This window comes from Rhamphochromis sp. 'chilingali' (assembly GCF_963969265.1).
Source record: "Rhamphochromis sp. 'chilingali' genome assembly, chromosome: 3".
In the NCBI taxonomy this organism is placed as follows: domain Eukaryota; kingdom Metazoa; phylum Chordata; class Actinopteri; order Cichliformes; family Cichlidae; genus Rhamphochromis; species Rhamphochromis sp. 'chilingali'.
The window spans coordinates 34,388,791-34,408,389 of NC_137931.1; the positions used below are offsets into that span (position 1 = coordinate 34,388,791).

A 19,599-nucleotide genomic window follows, 5' to 3' on the forward strand; every position below is an offset into this window, starting at 1 on the left:
CAGCAAACAAGATATGAGCAAATGTTATATTCATAAATAGAGATCTTCCCACCAAAATAATAAAATAAAAGTAAACTTATTGTGTGTTTATTGTGCATTTTTCTTATGAAACATTTGTGAATATCTTTGTCACAAAGTAGTACATTTAAACTTAAACTGATGAGCATAGTCATTTCAAGAATGCAGTCTGGTGATGAGAAGTTACAGTAGTCCAACTGTGAATGAGAAATAATTTTGTAGTGGTTTTGAGTATTTTAAAATGGCTGTGATTAGGTTGGGTTAACTGAAGGCAGCTGTATAATCACACACGTTACTTCTGTGCAGATATGTTATATACCCCAGACTCGAGATGATTAGGAATAAAAATGTTCAGTGACAGTTTGCTTCTATTGTGTGATCGTATTTATAAGATGCAGAATATCTGTTTCTCTATTTTCTGTCTCTCTGGGCAAGCTAGGGTCTACATGTACCATATGCTACAGCCTAAGGGCAGAGTTGTAGTTCAGGGCATTGGGTTTGAGAGGACAACTGCTGTTGCCTGCTAAAGTTGTCAGCATGTGGAGTGTAGCTCATTTGTGGCATAGCTGCCATTTCCCTTGGACTGTATGTGTTTTTATCCCTTTTATGTGATGAATATTGTAGCTGGACTTGTTTCCCATTTCTCTCCATGATTTGATTCATTATAATTTAGCATTTTTACTGGTTGTCATCTTTTGCCCATGCCTGAGAGAGTTGGTCAGACCTAGATCTGTGTGGGAGATGAAGACTCCTCGTTGTTTACGTGAACACACTGGAATTAATCAGATAACTACACGCATATTTCCTTTAATAATGGTGTTCTGGCCTCTGTAGTAAAATGTTGTGAGCATCATGAGTGGAGTGCTCATTATGCTCACAATAATGAGCATAATGAGCACTGAGTTCTAGCAGGACAAGAACAGAGATGAATTCACAAGATACTTTGTAACCTTCACTGGTGCTTGTTTCTCTAGTATGATGAGCTCTAACTCCTGACTGAAACTCTTCAAATAAACAAAAGAAAGGTATTCAGAGGAATCATTCACCCTGGACTGGGGATGAACTAATAAGACACTACTTTAGAGTACAGAAAAAAAGATATGGAAATTCAGCTTGGAAAATTGTGGTGAAATAACTCAAAAAGAAAAACGTATCCTGTGTTAAGGAAAGATTTTTTATTTATTTATTTTTAAACATGTTTACGAGCTTAATTGGAGTGACAAATTGTTTTGTGTATTAGTTGAAGTTCTGATAAAACTGGTATGACACTCAGGCTTGAGACACAAATGATCTGATAGACGACCAAATAAAGAATATAATTATATACACACAGGATGGGCAACAACAGACAGCTAAATCAAATCTCTTAAGAGGACATGGGAAGTAAAACTAAAAGTAAGACACAAATGACTATCAAAACACGTCAGAGAGTAAAACAAAAAATGCATAATGGAGAGTAAGACTTGCCAACAAGATACAAGATGATAATTAAGAACTTTGAAGACAAGAGAAACAAAGACTAACCAGACGCTACTATTAAAAATAAATAGTGCTGTCAGCATTAATCTCGTTAAAATGACATTAAGGCCATAACCGCATTAACGCGGCAAAACTCTGTTAGCGAGTTAACGCGGATCGCCCCGTGCAATGGGCTGCACGATGCTAACGCTTTAAAGAGCTAACCACGCTAACACGTTGACACTGTGCACGGGGCAATCTGCATTAACTCGCTAACAGAGATTTGCCGCGTTAATGCGATTATGGTGTTAACGTCATTCTGACAGCACTAAAATACATAATTTTTTTTTAAAAACTACAAAATAATAAGTTCAACATCAACACTCAGATTGTAATTGTAACTGAAAATGCTAAATACTAAAGAATTTAAAGTTCACGAAACGCAAAACTCTGAGTTTCAAAACCAGGGCCATTGCATGCTGGTACCCTTTGGTACGCTGGTGCCTAAATAACTACATTTCTGTTAGATGACAGCAAAGCTAGCTAATATTAGCTTTCCAATATTTAAGCTGTAATGACTTCTTTTATCATTTTGCTGCATCCTGCTGTGTGAGCAAACATTACTGATGTGAAAACTAATAGAATTAGTTGTTATCTAATCCCATCATTTCTAGATCCACGAATTGAAAATGTCACGCTTGGTTAATGTGAATCCTTTCATTTTTATAACATAAGCTGTATTTGACTTTAACAGCCTACTTCTCTTTTTGTATGCGTGCGTTTTCTGTTTGTTTTTTACATTTACAAATCTCACTTGTACATAATCAAATAAGTGTGTGATTTCTACATTTAATATCTGGTGCAGTAATTGTGCTTTTAAATTGTTTTTGTTGTTGTTGTTGGGGTTTTTTCCACAGTGGAAAAATTGATTTGTCATAAAAAGAAAAATCCTTTCCGCAGAGACTGGGAAAACTGTTCCACCAGGGCTCCACTCATAATATTCATATTACTGTACTGCAGTGGGTGGAAAAAAATGAATTTATTTGCATTTCTTTTTGCCAGCTACATGAAAACATGTCTAAAATCTGTGCTATACTTGACTGGTCTCCCAGCGAGACATCCCAGTGAGCGCAGTGAGACTGTGGAAGTGACAAATCAACTGTGCACACAATGCAGCAATTTTGATTCTATGCCTGTGCTTCAAGAGTTAAAATGTCGAGTGCAAAAAATATTGTCGGGGCTTCAGTGAGCCTCTCTCTTTGGTCTTTAGACTTTGAGTAAAGTGTGACAGGAAGTAAATCCATCTCTGCTTGTGATGTGATCAACAGTAAATAATGTGCAGGAAGCCGAGGGAGACGCACAAAGTATATTTAACATGCTGATCACTGGGATCCATCAATCATCCAGCACAAAAACGAAAATAATCTCTGGATGGCTGGAAATGTTTGCAGAGTCAGGCCAGTATAGCGTGTGCACTAGTATCCATTGTTTACTGCCGCTGGTACAACCTGCTTTGTCGTCTCCATGAGCAAACTGTGTATTCTACCAGTGTGGCACAAGCAGCACACGTCATAGTGAAGAACCTGTCCAACCAGCGAGCTGGCACTGTTGTGCTGTAGATCTCTGGTGCATCTATTAATATATATTGCTTGCTTGATTGAAATTCAAGTCCCCGCTCACCCACATAGGGCTTTTGAGATACTCGGCTTATCTGTCTTCTCCTCAGGTTGATGTTGAGTGGAGCAATTACGGGGATTAAGCAAGGTCATAAAGTTTGTGCAAGACTGATAAAGGCTTAATAAGTGCATCAAAACTGAGAGTATTGAAAGAAATGTGAACAGACACACCCTCCAGTCAGAAAGGCAAAAGAAATGGGGCAAAATAAGTGAAAACACCTGTTTGGGTGGAGTTTGGAGCAACATGAGTAAAGAATCACCTGTGTGACATTAAGGGAATTAAAAATAGGTTTGTACTGCAAGTCAGTACAAAGCACATTAGGACCACTTTAGCTAAAAAACAAAACAAAAACAACAAAATTGTTATCCTCTCTGCAAGGACAGTAGGAGGATCTGAAGTTTGAGTCAGCGTTAGAAGACTCATTTTATTGTTCTATAAGCATTAATATGTAATCATAATAGAGCATCTACTTTAGACATTAAATATTTAAACATTTTAAACATAATTTAATGAATTACTGGAATTAAAAAGAGTGAATGTTGTCTCCAGGAAGTTTAACTGGTTTAGAGTGGCAAGGTAGAGTGGGTTGTGTTCAAGTTAAAGAACACGGGTGCAGATTTCCAGTTAAGGTTGATTTATTCAGCTGTGGTTATCAGCAGCTTTATCACAGCCACACATGGTATATGGGTGGCACGTTTAAGGAGTGTCAGTGTTGACATGGTGATTTCAAAAATGTAGGACATATCAAACTTCTACAAAGAAAAGTCTATAAATGGATGAAACATACCACTATACACAAGTGATTGTGTGTTTTAATGATAGAGTTGTACCATTGATAAGACTGTTAACCCACACAGTTTACCTTTCAGGCAGCTTTTTTCCCACCTTCAGATATGTCAGACTTTTTTCATGTACCAGCTCTTTTCCAGTTTTATTGGCCAAAATATTTAAAGTGCACACTTTTAAAACCGCTGCTCTTTTTATTGTACTACTTTGCTTCTTTGTCTGCAGCTGCTGCACTGCTCTCAGTGTGTATTAATGTATAATCTGTTTAGATTGGTTCCCCCATGGTAGCTGTAGTTTATAGCTGTGTCCCAAAACGTAGGCTGCATCCTTCGGAGGCCGCATTTGAAGGCAATCACAGCCAGGCCACGAAGGCTGTCCCAATTCGTCGACTCTTTCAAATGTGGCCGACAAATGCGTCCTTCATTTCCCCGAATTTGAAGGATGGGTTGGGTGTGTCCTTCATGGCCCACCATATCCCAGAATTCATAGCATGGCCCAGCCAATTCCAGTTTCCAACAATGGTGGCCGCTACTAAGTTTTAATATTACTCTTATTAATCTTTCTGGGTCACAAAATAAACTTTTAACATATATTTTAACGTAAAAATGTAATTGTTTGGCTTTTTTCAGTGTTTTATTTGCTCCGGAGTAAATTGGTTTGGCTGAGATCAAAGTTATTAGATTATTAGATTAGATTAAATAAAACTTTATTAATCCATCGGGTGGGTTCCTCCGGGATTTTCACACAGCTGAATAAACGTCAAACAGAAAACTGATTAAACAGAAGTGTGAGACAGTCGAGTATTTACGCCAGTGTCCTGTTATATTTTAGATAACAAGGAGCAGACGGCCGAGTTTATTTAACTCCACCGAGACAGCAGTGACGCAAATCTGAAAGCTAGACTGTCACATTTCACAGTCTCGCACTTCCAGTTTTCTTGGTCTTCGAAGGACCCGGGCCACGTAGACCGTGAAGGCCGGGTCCTCCGAAGGATGCGGACTACGTCCTTTTCTTGCATTCATCAATGCTGGGTTAGTGAAAGATGGCAGCAGCTTCCACTCTTCTCTTAACTCCTCCATTAGCTTGTTAGCATAGCATAGTTCATCTCATGTTTCGCATTTGTCAGCAAAGCATTTCTCAGTGTCACTCTGACAGAGTATGTCTGCTTTAAACCTGAGTAATGCATAGCTAAAAAAAAAAAAAAAAAGTATTTCACAATGGGTTGGAAAGACACAGACAATCCCAAGAAAAAGAAGGTATGAAAAGGTGAACAGGGCTGATATTTTCATGAGCATCACAAACTGCTACAGTTTTGTTATCAGAATGTTATCTGTTCAGTCCATTAACATATGGGAAGCCCAGGAGAACCAGATGAATATTTTATTTTATCTGGTACACGCAGGCAGGCTGCCTGACTCAGCCTGCTCAGCTGGAGAAAGGCCCAAAAGTGCAGAACTCTGTGGAAACCTCCTGAAACATGGCAGACATTTCTCAGCGTATGCATCAGTGAGCAGCTCTGATAGGAAGTCATCCTGATCTTTGAATGTCATCTCCAGGTCTCCTTAACGCAGCCATGCTCTGTCTAATCAAAGGAGCTTTTACATCTGAATGTTGTTCAGGCAAAACAGGAAGGATCATGGTTGTGCGTCACTTCTGAGCGTTTAAAGGTGAGCACATCACATCCAGGGAGGAAAACTAAGAGAGCAAAGGCCATGAATTCTCACAGTAGTTGTCTGATAACAATAGTTTAAAAATTGTCCGTTTATTGTAATACTCTCTTTGGATTTCTGGAAAATATTATTGGGGTCAGTGACCACAATAAATATGCTTCAACTGTCATTGAGAATGACCAAACTGAACACCAGATAAGTGGCTCACAGAAGAGCTGGATTAGCTCCAGCTCTAACAAAATGTCAGCAGTTATGCAAAACAGCAAAGCAAACAACAGAAAAAGTGTCTCCGTGTCAGCCAGGATGCAAGCCTCTGCAGCTGTGTCAGCCTAATTGGACAAATGTTGTCAGAGACCTCAGTCATTAAAAGAAAAATTAAATGTTTGTCGGTGCTGAAGAAAAATCTTTGTTTTGTGTATGACCTATGAAGCTTAATTCTGTAATAAAACAGTCAAAAAGTCCAAACTGGACTAAGAAACAGAGATTATAAACACCCAGAGGGCTTATTGCAAAATGAGAAATGGATAAGTAAAAAGCACATGTGAAATTAAACTAGTAACACTGATGAGATCAGAAGGGAAAAAAGCAGGAAGTAAAACAAAAACAAGATGCGTGAGGAAACTAACTTTCAGAGTAAAACAGGACGTAACCTTGTAACAGCGTTTGCCAGAAGTGTGAGATGAAGACCTAATGCCAACATGAAGACAGAGATGGGGGAACACAGAAGACGTGAGAGGAAAGCACTAAAAACTCAGTAGATATGACAGGGTGCAAAATTCAACCAAAAACAAGAGCTTGCTGGCTCAGAGATCCCCCTTTGGGATTTTGGATGTTTTGCAGTATCGATCACCTGAGGGAAGGTGTGAGTGCAGGTTGAAGCGCCTGGGAAGGGATACCAAGAGTCACCTCCACAAGGGACAAATTAGATGAATGAGGGATCACTTTTACAAATTTTTTTTCATCATCTGGCAACCACAACTCTCTGTTTAAAGGAAAAAAATCAGGGTGATCCACTGAGTAAATAGTGAAGTATTTCAGATCCTGGTAGATCTGCTGGCAGACGGGCTGTCATTGTCATCCCATGCTAAAAACACTCTTGACAGCATGTGACTGTGTGTGTCAGAGAAAGAGAGGTTTTAAAGTTTAGTGGAGATGAAAAAAGCAGGTTGAGCCTCCAGCTATAGATGACTCTAAATCCTGAAACACATTAAATACATTAATGTATAATGATAGAGCTCTCTGAGGTCTTTAATTAACTACCCGTGATCCTGAGCACAGTTCGACAGGGGCAACAAAGTGGATGCTACATATTTCCAGTGACTCTAACCAGCTGAGGTGTCCCCCACTTCACGTTCCCCTGGGAGTAAAAAGTGTTAATATGGAACAGCAGTCCTACAGGAACTGCATGCTGTACATCGATCTGTGCTGCTGGAGTTTTGCTGGCCTGGAGCCTGACTCATTAAAGGAAAAACAAGAGTCAGTTTTACTCTCTCACTGCTGGTAAACGGTGAAAGTAGAGCTGTGAATGTAGCTCGAGAGAGTCAGTCTAACTGAAGAGCCAGAAAGCATTTCCCACACAGAAACAAGAAACGCAGTTTGTTTTCTACTGTACCAAAACCCTTCCTCTTCTTCATTCAGCTGCTTCTTTTCAGGTGTCGCCACATCTGCACATCTGAGCATCTGCTTCTATCTCACCCTATCCCTAGCATCCTCCTCTGTCACACCAATCATCTGCATGTTCTCTTAACTACATCCACGAATCTTCACCCTCTCCTCTTTGTGTTCAGCAAACAGTAGCAGTTTGCGGTGGCACCCTGATCAACTAACGATTGATTAGGGAATCACATTCTTCATGAGCTGCACGTTTGACTTGGCAAAGATTCTGTCCCGGATCCCATTTATCTGGGCTTGGGACCGACACTAGGAGTACACTGGCTTGTGCAGGTTTTGGGCTTATCCAAGGAACTTCAGGGTTTACTCTGCTAAGTAGGTGGTTCACTTACCAGACTATATCGCCATAGTACCTTTTGGAGCTGGTTAGGTTCCAGATTAGGGATCAACAGTCAATCCTCTGGAAAATAGCATCACCATTCCTGGAAGGTCTTTTGACCTCTGGCTGCAGAATAGACGAGTCTAAAGTTTTTCAATAGTGTCTAAAGTCTGTGTTTCCCTGATGAGCATCTGTAATAAATATAAATTCTTACACGCAAATTTATTCCTCGATTTATTTTTTCGTTCTCCTTTTGGCTGTTCAGGATGTTGGGCTGTACAACGCATACAGAAAAACAGATAAAGTAAGAAGATGCTGTTCAGTGCATTGAGAGCATTTACATGATGAATATGATTGCTGAAATAAATCAGTGAGTTTACATGTACACAATCCACTAGGTGGTATACAATGCTTCGACCACAGTCTACAACTGCTTTCTTGTCTCATCGGTTCTTTGCAGTTAAATTGATGCTGCCTTTGACACAAACCATTAGAAAATCCCTTTCACTGGATCTTGTTGTAAATATAAACAGAAGTTTGGTAAACCACTGGTGTAATGTTCGTGATTGGTTTTCTAAACAGGCCACTTTTTTCTTTTTTTGTTTCTTTTTTGTCTGTTTCCAAAAGAACGGACAGTCTGACATCAGCGAGCACACCTTCAAATGCTTACACTAGTTATTTTACCCTGTGAAGCCATAGCACCATGTACACCATAATGGACTGGTGACATTTTTGTTTCAGAAATTTCTTGCATTTTGGTCAAAGCTCAGATAAATCTGGTCCCTGATGGTCTACACTTTACTCAAAGACACCACTTTTCCGTGCTTTGAAAAATATGGCTGCAATGCTTCATATAATGCCGGTAAACTGAGCAGTCAGGTTACACATCACGTTACAGTGAACTCAGACTCTTGGAGGAGTGGTCACACAGTTTCTTTGGATTTCTGTGCAGCAGGTACAGTTCACATGTTCCATCCCAGTCCGATGTGCGTGGCCAGCAGGTAGCACATGCCGATCATGCATGTCATTATCATCATGGGGAATCCCAGCCTGTACAAAACAAGAGAAGAGCAAGTTAGTTGCAATGATCAGCACTTCAGTCAGGATTATTGGAATAAAAAGATTTACGGGCTGCAGTAACCTGCATGTGGGGGCCTGTCTCTGATCAGGGCATATACAGAAAGTCAGAAACAGCAATAAAGGAGGAGCAGGGGGACAGGTGGGTTGTCAAGTGGCTTGCAGATGTGCCCTAGATTAGCCATTTGAATTAACAGGATAGTATGAATTGTCCTGGACTAGATCTATGCTTCACTTGTTTTCTTTTGTTGAGATAAATATAGTTAGCCACTCAGAAAAGTCACAGAGCTCAACCTCCACCAATATGACCATTTTAAGGAAAATTATTTGGAGTCTCACCAAATGCTCCCTCTGTCCACCAACTCTTGTGTAATTTGTCTCTTGCCTTGGAGAAGGAGCTGGTTAGCAGTGTTTTTGTAGTTGTTGTCATCATCTTAAAATGTATTCATTGTTCCCATCAGTGTGTGTCTTCTATTATTTTGCTATTGTTGCATGATTCAATGGAAGCTGTTAGTTTAGCAGGAATGTAAGCTCCAGTACACACAGAAAAAGAAGTCAAGAAATGTTGTTTACTACTTTTATTATTTTCTACTATATACCTTTCACTCTTACTGAAGCAAACAGCAATTTGCTTCAATAAGTGTAAAGCATCGTGTAATGTCACATGAAGTCATAGCTTCCATTTATATTTATCCTGGTTTATTCTCTCAAATTTCTCCTTTAAAAAAATATATTACCAAAGATGGCATTAAAAAAATCCTGGCACTAAAGCTAGGTTTGAAAAAGTAATAAAAGACCTTTATCTTACAGGGATTTTTCTTCTCTTTATTATCACCTCTCTTTGTGAGAGACATATTTTGACCTTTGGCAGCCACAGACAGTCCAACTCCTCATATAAAGAAAACCAAATTATTGCAAAATCCAGTCTTATTGATGTGTGACACTTTGCTGAGCTCCACAACTTACTCTGTCTTCACTCAGCCTGCAGCACAGGGAGGTCAGAGCTGCACAGCCGCTCAGAGCCGTTAAAAATTCAGCGTCTTGATCAAGGACACATCAGCCTGCAGGTGAAGGCTTGTCTTCCTGCACGCTAAAGCTAGCAGATGCTCCGAGACATGCACATTGCGTACAACGGAACAATCTAAAAAGTCCTCGGCTGCATGCACACATCTCATTAGTCCAAAGTTGTTTATTGAAACAGAAATGGCTTCACATGGTGACATTTTTAAAGGCCAGCTTTCTTCTGAATGTAATGACTGAAATGTAGTCCCCTGGATGAAGCATTGGTGGTGACTGCTGCCATGTATGTTTCTGCTTCTCACCCCTGAATTAGTCTCCTTAATTAAAATGTGTCCTTAGATGACTCCTGAACTGCAGATGGCTCGTGTTTGGATGTCTACCATGTCCTATATGGACACATGGCAGCTCCGAGGGCCAGAGATCTGTTCATCCTCACTCTGTGCCACGGATCACTTTGGAGGATAAAAACTGCATGTATATTCAGCGTGCCAGCCATCAGTCTTCATCAAAGCAGAAAAGGACTAATTAAGACTAAAAAATAAGAGAACATATCATTAAAATATCATTGAGAGCAGATGTTGCTCTCACTCTGACAGCCTGAAGAGAAAAAGTTTGGGCCAAATCAGCCTGGAAAAAAAACATAAACATACAGCTGCTATATTATCTGTGTTAATCTTTATATTAGGATTAAAGACAAAATGATGACAGTTCATTCAAATGCAATTATTATGACGATAAACATTATATTTGGCTTACGTGTGGTTTTATGTGTATAAAGCACACAGATGCTTATATGAAATGGCAAGGTTAACCGTGCAAGTCTGATTGTCAGTGAGACAAAAGGTTACCTGTCTCTTTGCTGTGTGTATTTTCAGTTAACCTGGACATGACCTCTTCTTAGAGGATCTCAAGGAACTGAGATGACCATTTGGGTTCAGAATGAGTATCTGATGATCACTGCAGCTGCCCACAACTTTGTTTTCTTTTTCATTTTCTTATGTTTAGCTGCCTTTACGGGTCACTACGGTAGTCATATATGGTTGTCTGCTGAAGGCCAAGGCTTTTAAAGTTCTCATCAGAGAATTATCTTCCTCTGATGATGCAACTCAGAGAGGTGACACTGACCTTCAGCAGCTCATCAACCAGTTTGCCCATGCCTGCAGTGAGTCTGGGCTGGCTATCAGCATCAAGAAAACCAACAAAATGACTGATTATTTTAGCTGTTTGGGTTCTGTCGTCGCCAGCAGCAGCCTATAGTATCATTTACTAGGCAAAAAGACAAACAAGAGAGTGTGGGAGATCAAAAGAATCACCTAGAACCATTTCACCTTCACTGCCTACAGCAAATAGTCGCTAACATAACTGTGCTTAAACAAGCCAGCTCTCAGAGCATGCTTCTCCACCTCCTGTCAGTGTCGATCGAAGCCTATCTCGATCGACATGAACATCAGGTGACCAGATGTCCCCCAGCATCTCAGCAGGTCCTGTTTGCAGATGGGACCTGAACATCAGGGGAACGACACTAATCATCACAGTTTGGCGTCACAGTGCTGAAGGATTGAAGAAGGGCAAAACAAAAAAAGCTGCAACCAATAGCTAAAGGACAGGAGCCACAATAGCAACCAGAGACAACAAGCTCGAGCCCTTGATCCACACTTCAGCTATGTTTGCAGCACTTGCAAGGATCACATTACTGAACCACTGTTGATTCATGTTATATGATACTGCCAAAAAAACCTACATTACTTCTATGATAGCATGTAGGTATTTCCACCACACATCTAGTGTGTGTGTGTGTGTGTGTGTGTGTGTGTGTGTGTGTGTGTGTGCGTCAATGCAATATAAATATTTGCCAGTTCATCTACTGATTGAAATGAGACAGCTACCATCTATTTCCTGTTCTGTTCAAAAGCGTCTGGATGCATTTCTCTCTACCGAGATGGGTTTTGTTTTTATCCTAAAAGGGTACATTTTGTCAATTTAAGCTTTTTTTTTGTTTCTTTGTTTTATATGTCCTCTTATAAATACAATATGGGGTTATGAGATTTGTAAATCATTGTGTTCTGTTTTTACCTGTTTTATACAGTGTCTCTACTTCGTAGGATCTGGGTTTATATGTGTAAGTGCCTGTGTGAAAACTGCAGTCAGTGTACCATGTCTGCTGCTCAAACTAAATTATGAGGTTTCCAGTGAATATGCTTGCAGAAATGGCAAATAAGTACTTGGACTGAAGAATATTAAGACTTTATAGGCACTTCAGCACTTTCATGATTTTAAGACATTCTGCATTTTAAGTGTAACAAAAAACCAGTTTCAAAGTTTCTCAACTGAGTCATAATGGTCATTGTCATTTTTGAGTGATTATCATTATTTACGCATCAGTAGCAAAAGTGGGGGAACTGTGAAGAAAAGATGAAAATAATATAAGATTTACTAAAAAGATTTTAGATAATATATATTAAGTTTAGAATTTATAATTTTCTTTTTTCTGATAATAAGTAAATAAGTAAAAGATCTACAGAAGAAAGCATCTTCTGTAGTACTGGTATCACATCTCTAAACTTTCAGTATGGTGAATGTCTTTTCTCTAGAAGGTGTAAGCATTTTGCAGTAGTAACATTCTTAGTTTCCTAACCAAACGTTCTTCATTTTCATGCACCTGAAAGGAACTGTCTTTTTCTTTTCTTGTCTACCATCGCCAGACACTGCTAGTTACTGTGGTGACCTAATCAGATGAAAAGCACCACCTTCAAGACACTGAAAACTCTGACTTCAGGCTCAACATATTTCAATAACCTATTAGTCTGTTTTCCTGTTGGCCCCCCAGCTCACCAGTGGTCCCTTCCAAGATTTAGATCACCATGTGGCGCTCTCAATCTTGGGGTTGAACTGCAGCTGCAGCTGCCAGAGTAGAGCCAGAGCCAAAGAAAATAGTTCCTTTTCAGTGCTCCATAGAATGCCTTTCACCTTATTTTCCATATATTAATAAAGAGTTTCCTAAGTCCAGTCCTTTCTCATCAATTTAGGTTTTTGCACATGACAGTTTGCAATCAAGCCGTGGTAGATCTGCTGCATGAAATTCTGTCCTGATTAAACAAAGACAAAAGCAGCCGATGATCTGTGTTGAATTTGTTGATTAAAATGGAAGCTCTCACAGGTTTTATTAGCAAGCCAAACACACAAAACGTTTAGTGTAGCTGTCAATATGCACCCCGACAGCTACTGGAAATAATATTGTGCAAAAAGATGCAAAGTGGTTAATGCTACCTATTTTGTGCAGAGGTCAGCATCCTCATATGTTGATGAACCACAGAGAAGGCATGGAATAGAACAGGTCTGTCAGTGCTCTGAAGCACCTCCAGACTGGACAGTAACGCAGCATTCAGCTGCACAGATGTAGGGCCATTTCAGCTTTGGTGTTTATATTGATTTGTAATGTGAGAATTCAGTTCTTTGACTACACTGCTCGGTTTCTGTTAATACCACATGCTTTTCATTTAAACTACACTATAATCACATATTGCTTGTGGGAAAAATGAGCCTGTCTGGCTGTTATCGCTGTCAGACAGCCTGAGGTCACCTCTGCATGAGTGAATCCCTTTCTACGGAGCAATACCTATTTCCCGATCACAGGCACATCATGAGGGGACACGGGGCACATGAAAAAGACACCACAATATACCACAGAGAGGAGCAGGGTTCACCTTGTCTAAAAATCCCCATCAAACCTTGTGATCTCACACAATGACTTAATTGCATATGATGGGAGCTCTTTGAAAGTCCTGATGCAATCTCAAAGACTCTTTAGATAAACCAATGGGCCGCGCTTCTCTGACTGTGGAGGCTGTAGGACAGAGAGAGCAGCGCTGCTCCCCTGTGATAATGGTTGACCTGTTCTATTCAATGAGCACAAAAAGCACACTGGTGCAGTGTTTAAGCTGTGAAGCGGTACACAAAAAAACCTCCAAAAATATGTATGAGCGTGATTGCAGTGTTTATTAGAAATAAAGCTAAAACACCTGCCTCTGTAGTGCAGAGGCAGCTTTTCTGTATAGATTTCCTGCAGGTGACTGTACATGAGCAACATGTGGTCCAAAAGAACAAGACACTCTGAAGCACCTTACATTGTCTAATGTCATTTGTTTTTGTGTCTCAAAACTGTAGCAATTTGCTACATTGATAGGCATTTACAAGTACATTTTGCAGTGGGTCTATTCTAGAGTGCTTGTAATGCCACGGGTGCATTACAAGCACCCGTGGCAGTTTCTATTCAACCGACCAACATACAGAGCTGTTACTTTAGTGATGCACTTTAGGTTAATGGTTTGTGGCGAGGTGGATGATAAGGGCCTTGAGGCACGAAGGAAGCAACAGGGACCATGCTAACTGCTGAGCTATTCGAGGCTACTCATTTTCCTTTGTGATGGCTTATCAAAAAGGCATTTGTGCCCCCGTGGGCTCATCTGGCCCCTGAATTCATCCTCCTGATACAGCACTAGTCAATCCCAGCTGCCCAGACTTCGCTCCCCCTTGCCTGTCTCTCTGAACAGCAGTGACCCTTGCCACAGACATCCAATTACAGACAGTGCTTCAGCCAAGAGCAATGCTCCTGTCCAATAACTGTAAACACAGCTAGAGCGGGAGAGAAGTAGAGCTGACGGGTTGCAACTGTTCCCCTCCATTTCAATGAAATCCTTTGCAGACAGACGTCCCAGAGTCTTTTTAGTGCACTAAGAAATTTGTCAACGAGCTTTAACCAACTCTGACACATTTTCCACCAATTACTTCACTGGCTTTAGCGGCGTGTCAGAGCCAACTGAGCAGGTAACGAAGGCTGAAAAAGTAATGGTGGAATTTTCTTAATGCCAAAGGTCACCTGAAGTTGTTCTTTTTCTTCTCAGCCACAGTCTCATTAGCTGTAAATAGGAATATCAATGAAGCAACCTGCTACAGATCAGATTACAATATTAAAACGTAGTAGTAACATAGTAACATATCCTGTAGCTTAGGTATGTGGGAAGTACAATACTTCTGCAAGTCTTTAGAATAAATTACAACTCACTGAAAACAACAAATTGAGCATAGCGTTAGTTGAGTTAGGCCACAAAGTCACAATCCTGGCTGATCAGCTGAGCTGATTAGGGTGTGCCTTTCAGAGTGATGCTGTGCACAGTGTAGACTTAAGGACCCAAAATGCTGAACGCAGGAGGATTCCAACAGAAAGCTGATAGTAAAATCCACAAGGTAACAAAAAGTCCAAATACAAGAGAAAATAGACAGTGTAGACAGCAAGGCAAATACGAGGAGCCAGAGAATTTAAACAAAAGGTGAACAGGACAGCACAGAAGAAAACACACACACACACACACACACACACACACACACACACACACACACACACACACACACACACAGGAACATAACAGTACAAAGAGGAAGTCTATTTATGGCCCTTGGTCTATTGATTGGAATGAGGGAAAATGGGCGAAGAATTACAACGAGGTGAAGACACACAGGATAATCACTCAAGGGGAAGCAAAACCACACAGGGAATTGAAGAAAACTTTCACAGTAAAACAAGAGACCGGTACATGGAAACTAACTTCTAACAAAATATCAGACCAGGGAACACACTAAAACAGAGGAAGACAATGGGAAATGTAGGAGCCATTCTTGGGTTAATACCTTATGTGGTCACTAAAGGTCACCTTTTTCTGTTTTGATTATGTAATGTAAAGGTATTTAAGGTAGACGCACGTAATCGGCGTCAGGTGTGTCATTGAGAAGGCAAACAGTTTGTGACGTTGCGCTGTTATGCTAAGTCGATACAGAATAAAGACCAAAAAGGACAAGATACATACTGCTGGAGTTATTGGGCTGTGAACTTAATTCATGCATACCAGTGACATCGCGTCACCCCCGTTAACGACCACCTCAGTGGCTTCAAGCGTAGGCTTAGCCTCTACAGGAAACATCTGAGAACTAAAAGCTAGAACATTTGGTTGGTCCCTGTGGACCTATCCCTGACTCCTCCGGTCCACATCCTTTGGGCATTTAATGGTGTGAGAATGTGTGTGTGTGAATACTAGAAAGTACTGAGTAGAAGGCATTAATAAGTTCCAATCAATTTAGCATTTTCCTTAAAATCAAGCCAGGATTACACAACTTAAACAACTGCAGCATCTGCAAACCTCTTAGCAACCCATCTCTTCCTCAGCTCCTCCTTTTTATATCACAGAATTTTATCGCTGTTATATGATGAAGCCCAGTCTGTTCTGTCTGGGGGTGCTCGGTCCTGCTCTCCTCGTCTCCAGATTTTCACATGGAAGGACTGGGAATGGGAACATCAATGTTCTTTAGACTACAAACTGAAATGTCACCTTCACGGCGGCGCTTCAGAAAATGTTAGGTGGTAAGTATAGATAGAATATCAGTATAAATGTTGTCTGTGATTGATATGATGAAAGCACTGTCACTCCATCCAGTGAAAACACTTTCAGATCTTTGATGACAATAATCTACAGTAAGCCACAGACACCGCGTTCAGTCATAAGTGTCACAAGTTTAATGTTAAATCAAGTCTCTGTTCAAATCTGTTACACAAATCCCAAAAGAAATCCTCTGACTTTGTCTCTTTTCAACCCTCACGGGCATTACATTTCCACTGTTCCTAAATAAAATAGCGATGCAGTTCCAACCCAATGGCATATCAAGTCTAATCAGACTCATATTCATGCTTTTTTTCAACATAACTGACCCCTTCGGCTTCTCCAACATGCAAACCATAAAGCGTGTCTGACTGCTGTGTCGCCAGGGTGCAAATTATCAGTGAGCAGGTGGCAACCTGATAGGAAGCCTGCTGACCATCCAGCCTGCGATATAACCACATTTTCTGCCATTCATTCGACTTTTTTTCTTGTAACCACCCTAGAGTTCTGAAATCAGGCTCCACGGTTGGACGGTTTCACTCAGTATCAGTTCAATCAGTCACACATATGTTACACTGTTTATGCCTCTTTCATGGTTCAGCGTGACTGGGGGACTTCTATTTCTGTTGACATGAGAGAATATTGCTGCAGGTTGACTTCCTCCACACTCACTGTAGTAAACATTTCTCTACAGGGTCACTGAAGAGGACACAGACTCAAATCACTGCTTGCACTACATAACAAACCCGTGCGTGTCGTGTTGTTTCCTGGAGTCTGCTCACAGAACGCTGCACCTGCTGCACAAAGACAAACTAAACGTGTTCTGTCACATGATACTCAGTGCAACACATTTTCTCTAAATGTTCTCAGGCTATTCATACACACTGTTGGCAATTTCTAATGAAACATATGACGGACATAAATGTGTAAGTAGCCCCTCAGGCTGAATAGCCTATCGTATTTCAGCACCACAAACCAAGAACAGAGGAACTTTTCAAACTTGCTGTTTATGACCTCTTTGTGCATGGGACTGCTTCGTGCTGTTAATGGCGCCTTTGCTTACTTGAAGAACTCCATGAAGGAAAAGCCATATCCATGTTGCTCAGCGATGCCTGCACACACAACATTGGCTGATGCTCCTATCAATGTGCCATTTCCTAAACAGAAAAGAGAAAAAAGTCAGAGAAAACTTTTCTTTAATGTCAGGTGTGTTTCCAGAACCACTAAAAACTGTAATTAAACCTATACTGAAAAAGGACAATCTTGACAAGACACAAATGAGCAACTACAGGCCGATCTCCCATTTTTAAGTAAGATCATTGAAAAAGCAGTTTCTCAACAGCTCAGTTACTTCTTAAAACAGAATAACTGCTATGATGCCTTCCAGTCAGGTTTTAGACAGAGCCACCGCACTGAAACCGCTCTGACCAAAGTGTTTAATGACATATGTCTGAATACAGACAGTGGAAAAATGTCAGTCTTAGTTTTGCTGGATCTCAGTGCAGCATTTGATACAGTTGACCACAACATATTACTCAAACGACTGGAGAACTGGCCAGGTCTTTCAGGAACTGTACTAAACTGGTTCAAAACATACTTAGAAAACAGGAAATACTTTGTATCAATAGGTAACTTCACATCTGAGCAGACAAGTATCACATGTGGAGTCCCCCAAGGTTCCATCTTGGGACCCCATCTGTTTAACATTTACATGTCCCCACTGGCACAGATTATAAAGAACAACAAAATAAACTATCATAGCTATGCAGATGACACACAAATATATATCAGGCCCTGTACAGGCTCTTGGTAAATGCACTGAGGAAATTAATGACTGGTTGTGCCACAATTTTCTCCAGCTAAACAAAACTGAAGTAATAGTCTTTGGAGCCAAAGAAAAACGATTACAGGTCACCTTCAATCTATACACCTAAAAACCACAAACCAGGCGAGAAATTTGGGTGTAGTGATGGATGCAGACCTAAACTTAGAAAAACACATTAAGACAATAACAAAGTCAGCTTACTATCACCTCAAGAATATTTCAAGGATAAAAGATCTGATGTCTCAACAGGACCTGGAAAGACTAGTCCATGCATTCATCTTTAGTAGGCTTGATTACTGTAACAGCATCTTTACAGGTCTACCTAAAAAATCAGTCAGACATCTACAGCTCATTGAGAACTCTGCTGCTCGAGTCCTCACTAAGACCAAAAAAGTGGACCACATCAGTCCAGCTCTGAGGTCTTTATGTAACCCAGTGTTAATTTGGTTATCTGATATTGTGTGATATCGTTAGCTTCATAGCATAAGTGCCTAAGTCATTGACTTAGTCAAATGACTTAGGCAATTATGCTATGAAGCTAACGATATTCAGTATATATGTATATACCTATATTGGGTGTTATAAAATGTTCTTCAATGATTTTGAGTTTTTTTTTTTTATTGCTATTGGTTTGCGGCTGCTTTACGACAGTCGACTGTGGTAGTACATCCTAGCGGGAGGGGCTATGAGCTCACGTGGCTTGTAGCTGTGCCAGAGAGCAAGCTGGGGTGAGCTAGCGGGGAATATCGCCTTCTGCAGTAGCCTTGAAAAGGACTATTGTTCGTTCTCCTGCCAGACGCTTCGCTGCTGTGCTGCCTTACTGCTGTGCTGCCTCGCTGCTGTGCTGCCTTACTACTGTGCTGCCTTACTGGTGCCATTAAAGGACAAGCGGCCGCCATCCCTTCATCCATCCGGACCTTGATTATTTGGACCGAAGTACTCACACACACGCCCGCACTCAGTGCCATACACTCTCTTTATTTTGCTGGCCAGCTAATACCATTTGTTGTTTTTTTTGTTTTTTTTGTTTGCATTCACAAAGACTATCCAAAGACATTTTGGTTATTGTCAAATAGACACTCTCTGATTACAGACTGAGGAGGTTGTGGTGTTACAACCCCAGGACTGAGAAAAAGGACTCTTTACATAATATATTCACTTGTCTCCTGGTTAGGAAAAGTGACTATTGATGGAAATATTTTTCTTCTTCTTGTCTTTGTTTACATTGTATCCCAGAGAAGTTTTAAGTTGTTCAGGTTGAAACATTTGCATTTAAAGTCGGTTAAGTTTCCTTTGATATATCAGTGTCAAGCTGATGTTTAAGAGGGTATGTTAAGGACAGATGTGCTCCAGTCCATCAATCCTTTAAAGTGCTGGACACCGATGGTAAATTGCCATCAGACCCTAAATAAATTGTCCTCTGCTGTTATCCATATTGCTTCACTCATTCTTTGGTGAGTAGACGTATTGGTTACAACTAAGAGTAGTAGGAAAAAAATTGGCGCCCGAACAGGGACTGGAGCGCATCACTAACTTTATCCTGAAGCACATGCACAGACATCTGTGAATTCATCTACTGCTTTGCAGAGAGAGACAATGGAGTTTTGTGACAGGTATGGTTTTGATCCAGAGTACACTGTTTTGTTAAAA

At 40.5% G+C, this 19,599-nt stretch overlaps 1 protein-coding gene across 2 annotated transcripts in view; it reads right to left on the bottom strand.

Moving 5' to 3' along the window:
- Nucleotides 1-7,832: 7,832 nt before the first annotated feature.
- The window catches only part of oca2 (oculocutaneous albinism II), a 70,299-nt gene continuing 58,532 nt past the window's right edge, over nt 7,833-19,599 (bottom strand). For both annotated transcript variants that reach the window (XM_080877197.1, XM_080877196.1), the window contains exons 23-24: nt 17,188-17,281; nt 7,833-8,649 (exon numbers count right to left, since the gene is read on the bottom strand). In XM_080877197.1, the coding sequence (XP_080733323.1) occupies nt 8,562-8,649; nt 17,188-17,281 (182 nt within the window). In that variant the 3' untranslated portion in view covers nt 7,833-8,561. The remainder of the gene's footprint in view (nt 8,650-17,187; nt 17,282-19,599) is intronic.